General features: G+C 37.5%; 1 protein-coding gene across 1 annotated transcript; it reads right to left on the bottom strand.

Moving 5' to 3' along the window:
- Nucleotides 1-1541: 1541 nt before the first annotated feature.
- LOC109155950 lies at nucleotides 1542-3333 on the bottom strand. Its single transcript, XM_019303676.1, has 4 exons — nucleotides 2881-3333; nucleotides 2418-2576; nucleotides 2215-2323; nucleotides 1542-1879 (listed from the first exon to the last, which is right to left on the bottom strand). The coding sequence occupies exons 1-4, from the start codon at nucleotides 3178-3180 to the stop codon at nucleotides 1680-1682; spliced, it is 768 nt and encodes a 255-aa protein (XP_019159221.1). The 5' UTR covers nucleotides 3181-3333; the 3' UTR covers nucleotides 1542-1679.
- Nucleotides 3334-9970: the final 6637 nt, after the last annotated feature.

The raw sequence follows: 9970 nt of genomic DNA, 5'->3' as shown, positions 1-9970 counted from the left end.
TTATTGCTAGATTCTTGCAGCCATGATTGTTGTTCAAATGTTTGTGTTTTTGCTTGTTTTGGTTCTTCCAATGTTTTGTACAGACTAAAGTTAATTCAGAGTACTACAATGTCTCCCTGTACAGCTTGACACCATGGATTTTCTGGGCATTATAGTTAATGTGAATTTATTGTGGAGTAATGAACAGACAAAGGAACAAATAGTAAGACATTATAAAATTTGTGTGGTTATGAATAAACATGATTGTTTGTGAAAGGGGTCCCACATTATAACACAGCCCACCCATTTCAAGTTTTCAACACCACTATGTTTCAAGTAAGTTGAACCAACCACTGTCTAGCTGGGGGTGGGTGGGTGGGTGGTTAGGGAAGTTTCCTTTGGCTCAAATCCAAGAACTGACTGTCTTTATTGAAGAATTTTGTTTTGGCAGTTCCCAGTGATTTGAAAGATGAACCAGATAATTGGCCCATTATTACTATTCCAGCTGCAAACAGGACTTTGGGCCTGTTGGCCCGTTTGCAGCTGGGAATAGTAATACTGGGCAATTTATATCGTGCATCACGGCGCACATAGCAATGTGCGTTCAGGTACAAAACGTCGCTGTTTCAATTGCGGTTAACGGGAATTGATGTAACAGATGTCGCTCCATCCGTTCAAACGGACCAAACCTCATTATGTGTTTTCAGTTAAAAGTTTCTGTGTTTTGTGTTATGAGTTTATGTGTATTATGTTAAGAATTTATGTGTATTCAGTTAAGAGTTTATGTGTATTATGTTAAGATTTATGTGTATTCTATTAAGAGTTTATGTGTATTATGTTATGAATTTATGTGTATTATGTATTATGTTAGATTATGTATATTCTGTTATGAGCTTATGTGAATTCTCAATTCTGTTATGAGTTTCTATGCATTCGAAACAGAGATTTTTTTTTTGGACAATACACCAAAATGACTTCGTTTTGGGTAGGGCAGGACACATAATGCATTGTGCACCCTAGTGCACGATATAACGACCGGTAATACTGCGGATGTAAACAATTCGGGCAAGCCTGATTAATATTTTTTTGAGTACTACTTGGACTCTATACAATTAATGTTATAAAAATCAGCCTAGACGTCGACTAAGCGCTAGATCCCCCTAGGCGCCGAGTTGGGCGCCTAACTTGGTTGAGTCGGACACCTAACTCGACTGAGTCGGTGCTCAATTCGGCCGAGTGATTTTTTTGCCTTCTCGACTACTCTCTTGAGTCTCTTCTATATTTCTCTAGCTAGGTACTCAACTAACCATCTAACATATGCACTTGAATGAAAAAAGTGGAGACCTATACTTAGTTTACTCGGCTGTCTAGGCGGCGCCTAAGTACCGCCTAGGCGCTAGGCGTCTCCCGAGTGTCCAACTAGCGCTTTCTACAACATTGATATTTACAATGCAGTATATATTCATACATACTTTCTCAATAGGTTGAGGTCTGATTAATATTTGTTCATTTATATTAACAAACATGGTATGGACTGTTAATTTTCGATCAAAAACTGGAGAGATTAAACACCGGATGGAAACTGGACTTAAACATACGATACGGCCGCCGGCCGGACAACTGATTACAGATCAATAATGGGACTTCAAGAACGCAAAACATAAAGCTGCTTCAACAATAATGATTACTTATACACTTAATTATACTACGACGGGCTTAGCAGACGAGTCATGGAATGTAAACCCAGATTCACTCTGCAGCCTGAACTCTTCATCGGCAAAGGACTCGCAGCTCTCGCCGGCCGCCGGGATAGCTCTCTTCAAGTGTGAATATCCACAGTATTCAACCCATTTAATATCACCCTCCATGAATGCAGAACCCACAGACAGCACTCCCTCACCTGACCAAACATAACATCATTCAATCAACCCAAACTGTACTCGACTAAAACTTTAAGCTAATAGTGAAACTTACTATACAACATAACATCAATCAACAGATCAGAACATGACTAAAAGTTTAAGCTAATAGTGAAAGTTATCGTGAGTGACATAACATCAATCAAGTTTTAACTGATAGTGAAAGTAACAGTGTGTGACATAACATCAATCAATGGACCAGAACATGACTAAAAGTTTAAACTAATAGTCAATGGATCAGAACTAAAAGTTTAAGCTGATAGTGAAAGTTATGGATCAAACAGGACTAAAAGTTTAAGCTGATAGTGAGAGTTACCGTGTGTGATGAGCAGCAAATTCTCAGAAGGGTATTTATCAGCAAGAGCTCTAAGGACTTCAATGTACCTAGCCCTTGCGTCTGGTTGTGTTTCTTGCCACTCCGGCAGCTATAGTTTCACAAGAAAAAAGTTGGCATTAGCTGAGAAGGAAGAAACAGTCAATGGGGGTAGTTAAGATTAAAATTAAAGTTAAAGTTGAAACCTTTTTGTAGACTTGTTCTGCAGTGTGGTCAATGGTTCCAGGTGGTAAGTGAGTTTCACACTGTGAAATGACAAATTTGAAGTCTCCATCTTTGGGAGCCACTTTAGGTCTTATGGCAATTGTGTTCAACATCTCTGACAATCCAAACTCAACAGAAACCTGAGCAATTCAATGTACAACAACATAGAGATTACAGAAAGTCAAGCATGAATTTTAAGGTTTTAGCTTATTGTCTGGGGTTTTAAGTTCAAATTAGAATACTTTCATTCAATTTATTCGGTTTCTTGGCAAAGATTTAATCTTTTAATTACTTCATTTCATCTTCTTGATGATTATAGCATTAATTTGGTTCGTCTTCCCAGACTGGAAATCACAACCCCCACAAAAACAGCAATAATCAAACAATGCCATATTTATATATGCATTAGTAAGTATATATAAATCATTATGTATCAGGAAAAACCTTGATTTTGGGAGGATTGACGGCGGTATCGGAGTCATCGGAGAGGGCTCTGATAGTCTCAGACGCAGTCTGAAGGCACCGGAGGAAAGGGGAGACGAAGATCCTGTGGATCGGAGCTCCGAGCTCTTCCCGGATCTTCTTCCCGGCGTCGAAAGCCAGGCTCTTGCCTGGGCTGTAAAGCGGCGGGTCCCAGGGCCGGTCCGCCGTGGCAGCCCAGAGCTTGTCGAAGTTATCGAGGCGGGGGCCGTGCCTCATTACAACCACGTTCTGGTACACCTGCCGGCCGTCGGACAGCACCATTTTTTCCGGTGAATAAAATAATTTGCTGGGGTAGATAGAAGATAGTTACTTCAACTTCTCAGCTCCGGACGTATATATAGATACAATATATGGATAACACATAGAAATTGCTGGCTGCTTGCCATATGTCATGCTGTCTTCATACAATTACATAATAATCTGATAAAAAAAAATGAGATTTTTTAAAAGAATAAAACTTGGCGTATAATTGACTGAGTCAAGAGAAGTAGACGGAGATACTTATACAACCATACAGGATACAGCCATATGTTTGAGTGAAATAATACTTTAACTTTCTCCCAAATATTATTTACAGTCCGTCCGACAAGGCATTTAAAAAGATATAATCTACATATTTTATTATTGAGGTTCGAATATTTGTCTCTTATTTCAAATATTACTTGGATTTGATTGATTTTCCTCTAGAATAACAAGAATTTTAGTTGGAGTATACTATCAGTTATCATTTCCAATTGGATTTCCTTTGAAATTTAAACGTTGGTTGTGGCATGTTGCGATGACAATTTCCAGGAAGGTAGAGAATATTAGCCTTTACGTAACTACCAATTTTGCTTAGCTTGCATGCCTTAATTAATCCACGCATCTGCTAAATTAAAGAAGGTTGTCAGTGAGTGAAATATAATTTTTTTGAACATTTTTAAAGAAACCGTTGAAGGTATCCTGAAGAGTAAGTACCACCTCACTGAGGCTGGAACTTACAATCTCTCATATAGGAGAGTAACTTGGTGTTACTAGACCACAAGGTTCTTAGCATCGGTGTCACTTATATAAGATATACAAAATATAATTGTATCTACCAGACATTATCACAACGTTTGATTAGAAAGAAGGAATTAGGAAGGAAATGAATTGTAATTCGGTAGGAATAAATTAAGAATTTGAATTATATTATTCTGGAGTATAAAAAAAAAGCTAATGGAATTTCATGGAATTTTGGATATAAAATGGATGCACGATCCGATCAAATCATTAATCATTACCTGTACTATTTCTGCGATACTTCCTGCGGATAAAAGTCTTCCCAAGAAAGTCTTCCAAACAACATCATCATCTTTTTCGTCTAATTCCTAAAACTGCATAATTGTCTCCATTTTCTTTGTTGCTAATAATTTTTTTTTTAAAAAATCTTGTTAATAAACTCGATTTGATAGTATGTGGGTTAAGTCTAACTAATCCGGCCCACAATTACTATATATCCAAAAACGTGTATTGAGTAATTAATTCATTTATTGTGTAATAGCATTTAAACACACATGCAGAATCGAGAGGGTGTCTATAGAAAATATATATTATTGACAAGAATCAATCTTATTTGTGACATTCAGATATAAAAATAAGACATATTTCACTGACTGGCCACCATTATTACATATGACTGCGTCAATATATAAAGATGTATGATGATATGAGAGATAGATTGAGGTCTTGTTTTGTTATTGTTTTTTAGTACAAAGTGGTAGCTGTTTTTGAAGAAAAAAAGGGAATTTTACCAAGTCACACCTAAGACGATCAGAAGATGCGGCGGCACATGATAGACATTATATTCAAGACCTGCAGCGCATGGATTTTGAATTATAACCCAATTTTCTAAACCATATTAAAGGCAAGAAAACATGCATTCCTCTTTAAAATTTCTAAGCACAACGTGGAGAAAACATCGAATTAGACAACGTCGTCAACCATGCATATATGCTCGATCGATCTGTTGGTCCAAATTCATACTAGAATAATATGCACTATGACCACATATACATATACTCCGTATTTAAGTTTGACTTTCTGTACGAGTTATATATTGAATAACTTATGAATAACAATGTAGTATCTGTTCATACATACTTTCTCAGCCTACTGAAACACAAAGAGTCAATGTTTCCATACTGGGGTTCAAACCTGAGACGGGGCCACAGTTATGCCGCTCGGTTATAGGCCTTTGGCTTCAATTCTGAGACCACTCAGTGAGGATAGAATTTGAATATATTTCTCGAAAGTTAATAGGTAGTTTGTTTGGTGACGGAAATGAATGCAGTAGCGTACGCCGATGGGGGTGGATTAATGTAGTCATCACCATCACGCATTTCTCGTTTCTCAGCCATTTTCCATGAAACAGTCTGGTATTTAAAGAATTTCTGTATTTTTTCCATGGACTGCTGCCGTCAGCAACGCATGACGTAAGAACGATGAGGTCATGGTTTTTCTTGTTAGCTTAATTTGGCTTTCTTTCATACGCACAACTAATTTTCATGTGCGAGAAATGTGGATCTCGTTCTAATCCAATCTTGTTAAGTGAAGGAGTTCATATCTAAAATAAGATTTTAATATACTAATAATAAAGACTTGATTCCACCTGTTTAGCATATAATATATACGGAGTATTAATATAAATGTGCGTCTTTTAGTTGAGATGAAGCACATGCTTCAATTTGGTATCAAAGTTACCCCAAAGAAAATGGGTTCGAATTTTCGCACATGCTTCAATTTGGTATCTACGTGCTTGGAGCCCATAAAAAATAATTAGCCCGCACATACTAAAAGTACATTATTTGTGTACTGAAAATGTACTTTCTTTGAATATAATGTACATTTTTAATATGCTAAAATACATTATTTATATATTAAATATACATCATTTGATAGTATGGTCTACACAATAATGATGGGAACCGAGAGGTTTTAAAGCCCAAGAAATGAGAGCTGTGCTCTGTCAATTGGACCTTGGTAGTTCTTGCTAAGCCCATTTTACTAAGACAGTCCAAATTAAGTGGCAGCCCATACACTTTGAGGCCCACTTTAAACCGAACAAATTTGATTAATATAGAAAATGGACTATTAATTATGTTGGGAATATTATATTACATCATGTATTAATCAAGTTCATATGTTATGTTAATTACATATAATTTTATATATTTACAAAAACGTTACAAATATAGACCTCTCAACTTAGCACAATAATGTAATTTCGACACCTGAACCATTAACTATAATTCTACATTCGATCAATTGATTTACCTGACAAATTACGATTAAAAGATAAGTTTCCCTTGCCACTCAAAAGAAGAAAAAAGATAAAATCATTTCATTTTTTCATAAATGACCAAACATATTTGCATTATTTACACGTGAGAGATTTCCATATGTGAATAAATTGAAAGTTGTGACAAAACTTTCTTTGGGAGACAACATTTTCCTGCGGCCGTAGGTTTCAATAGACAGCTAAATGATAGTCCTTATATATAGTAATGCCAATAGATATTGAATGCTACATACAAATTACATGTGTACCAATTGTATAAACGTTGCAAATTAATGATAGCCTAGTCTTGTCCTTTTTCTATGGTAGTCACGGTATTAGTTCAAGTAGGGACAACTAATTTTAATGTCTTACTGTATAGTGTAAATTCGCGATTATATACTAACGAATTATAATCAGTAGTTTCATTTACCGTTATTTAAATGATTGTGACATATCATATATGTAAACAAGACAATAGATCAGAGCTAAGCATGTAAGCACATAATCCACGTTATAAACAGTAAATACGTGGCTAAGGAAAAGAGTTAGGATCACCAACCTCCAGCCATAGCTTTGATTCTTGATCACCAGGGACTCGTTGCAGAAGTTCCTCGGGCTGCTGTAGAATCTGCGTAAGTTTCAGTTATGTTTCTCTCACTTCTCTCAGTGACTCTAGATAGGTGTATGATACGTCAACCGAGCAGTGAGAGGACTTAGGGGTCTAAATAACCTACATCCCATCAATGTAGGTAACCAATTACCTAATGCTGACTAAGTTCTAATACTTAGTCAGCCTATTGATTTGCACCACTTAAATTACTATTGTTATTATATAATAATAGACTTAATAATAATAATAACAATATAGGGAAAACGTTACATTCTCCCACTTGGTGCAAATGCGGAACTCAAAAACAGGATTTACACCAACCATAATGATATGTCCTCCTTAGCGCAAGTAATATCCATTATGATCAAATGCAAATTGCCTTTGAGTACTTTAGGTAATCAAACTTTAATGAAACAAACCATATGTTCATTTCAAGTCCACTGAAGTATGTTTCCTTATTGAGATAAACTGAATTGTGTACACACTCAAAGAAAACATCTGAAGTATCTGAAAAACTGAAGTGCAAAAGAATTTCATTATTCAACTGAATGTATATACAAATTACAAAGAGGACGAAAGTCCTATTTTCTTAATCAGATCCTTAAATTTAAATGGAGGCATGCCTTTAGTAAAGGGATCTGCTAGCATCAACTCAGTATTAATGTGTTCAATGAATACAACTTTATTCTTGACACGCTCCCTAATGGCTAAGAACTTGATGTCGATGTGTTTACTTCGACTCCCACACTTTTCGTTCTTAGCTAGGAAGACTGCAGCTAAGTTGTCACAATAAACTTTAAGTGGCTTAGATATAGAATCCACAATTCTAAGTCCAGAGATGAAATTCTTGAGCCACACACCTTGCGAAGTAGCCTCGAAACAGGACACGAACTCGGCTTCCATGGTAGAAGTAGTTATTAAGGATTGTTTAACACTTCTCCATGAAATAGCCCCACCGGCCAATATGAAGACGTACCCGGAAGTTGACCTCCGAGAATCAACACAGCCAGCGAAGTCCGCATCAGAATAACCAACAACATCCAGGATGTCCGTCTGCCTAAAACCCAACTTGAAATCTATAGTACCTTTGAGATACCTTAGAACTCTCTTCACAGCTCCCCAGTGATCCATGCCCGGATTATGCAAGTACCGCCCAACATACCGACGGCAAAGGCAATGTCAGGCCTTGTACAAACTTGAATATAGCCAAGACATCCAACTGCTTCAGCATATGGAATATCTTTCATACGCTCCTTTTCCAAGTTATTCTTAGGACATTGGTCCAAACTAAACTTATCCCCTTTTGCGATGGGAGCAACATTCGGTGAACAATTTTGCATCCAAAATCTCTCCAAAACTTTGTTAATATAGGTTTCCTGCGATAGACCCAGTATACCCCGGGACCTATCCCTATGAATCTTTATGCCAATGACATAAGATGCTTCACCCATATCTTTCATATCAAAATTTTTGGAAAGGAACTGTTTCACGTCACGAAGCATCCCCACCTCATTAGTGGCGAGTAGGATATCATCCACATATAAAACAAGGTAACATATTTTACTCCCACTAACTTTCTGGTATATACAAGGATCTAAGGGACTTTCAACAAAACCAAATGATGAAATGACCCCGTCAAACTTAATATACCACTGACGGGAGGCTTGTTTCAAACCGTATATGGACTTCCTAAGCCTACACACCAAATCCTCACCCTCTCTAGAAGAGAAACCTTCAGGTTGTTTCATATAAACTTCCTCTTCTAGATCACCATTTAGGAACGCGGTTTTCACATCCATTTGTTGCAACTCAAGGTTAAAGTGTGCAACTAAAGCCAGAATGATCCGAAGAGAATCTTTCTTTGATACAGGAGAAAAAGTCTCCTTGTAATCAATTCCTTCTTTTTGAGTAAATCCCTTAGCAACGAGTCTGGCCTTGAACCTCTCAATGTTACCTAATGAGTCTCTTTTGGTTTTAAATACCCATTTACAGCCAATCGGCTTGGCCCCATTAGGTAACTCAACAAGGTTCCAAACTCCATTACTCTTCATGGAATTCATTTCATCTTTCATGGCTTCTAACCACAAATCGGACTGTGCACAATTCGTAGCTTGTGAAAACGTTATGGGATCATCTTCAGCTCCAATGTCAGATTCTTGTAGATACGATACGTAATAGCTAGGAACTGCCGAACGCCTTACCCGAGTAGACCGTCTTAATGTTGTAACACCAGTACCTTGTGAAGGTTGTGGCGCCATTTCCTCTTCAGGAACTAGATGAAGTTCTTGAATTGGTTCAACTTCAGTCTGTGCGGGTTCAGGATCTTGCTGAAAATCCTGATTTGGTTCAACCATTGGCTTGAAGTCTAGTTCAGGAGGTTGCTGTAAGTCTTGAACTTGTTCTTCCAATGGTTGAGTTTCAACAGCTTGTGGAATCTCAATAATGGGTTGTACAATCGCAGGTGTGACTGAAGGCGCGCTGCGTATAAGTGCAACTCCGTTAGATGACGTTGAAGGGCAAGAGTCAAAATGATCAAATAAAGGAACTAAGTCCTTAAATCGATCTCTCCCACTGATCAAGTCATCTTCAAGAAACTTAGCATTTCTCGATTCCACTATCCTAGTTGTATGTTTTGGACAATAAAACCTATAACCCTTAGAAGACTGTGCATACCCAATAAAGAAAGCACTTATCGTCCTCGGGTCAAGTTTCTTTTCATGTGGGTTATAAATCCTCACCTCAGACGGACAACCCCAAACACGCATATGAAGCAAACTCGGTTTCCAACCTTTGAAAAGCTCAAAAGGTGTCTTGGAGACAGCCTTGGTCGGAACCCGGTTTAATATATACGTTGCCGTCTTGAGAGCGTCGGTCCACAATGATTTTGGAAGTGTGGAGTTGCTTAGCATACTCCGCACCATGTCCAAAAGAGTCCGATTCCTTCTTTCAGCAACACCATTTTGATCCGGGAAACCCGGCATGGTGTATTGGGCAACAATCCCATGCTCTTGAAGGAATTTAGCAAACGGACCCAAAGCTTGTCCATTTTCTGTGTATCTACCATAATATTCACCACCTCTGTCTGACCTAACTATTTGTATTTTCTTCTTGCATTGGTTTTCAACTTCAGCCTTAAAGGTTTT

Source organism: Ipomoea nil, unplaced genomic scaffold (genome assembly GCF_001879475.1).
Source record: "Ipomoea nil cultivar Tokyo-kokei standard unplaced genomic scaffold, Asagao_1.1 scaffold2704, whole genome shotgun sequence".
NCBI classification, from domain to species: Eukaryota; Viridiplantae; Streptophyta; class Magnoliopsida; order Solanales; family Convolvulaceae; genus Ipomoea; species Ipomoea nil.
Note: the sequence above shows the minus strand (reverse complement) of the source record. Positions and strands in the feature narration are given on the sequence as shown.

Coding starts and splice junctions, on each gene's coding strand:
- LOC109155950 (XM_019303676.1), bottom strand. CDS start 3,180: ATGGTGCTGTCCGACGGCCGGCAGGTGTACCAGAACGTGGTTGTAATG. Junction 2,577..2,880: donor TCAATCCTCCCAAAATCAAG/GTTTTTCCTGAT, acceptor TGAATTGCTCAG/GTTTCTGTTGAGTTTGGATT. Junction 2,324..2,417: donor CAGAACAAGTCTACAAAAAG/GTTTCAACTTTA, acceptor GTGAAACTATAG/CTGCCGGAGTGGCAAGAAAC.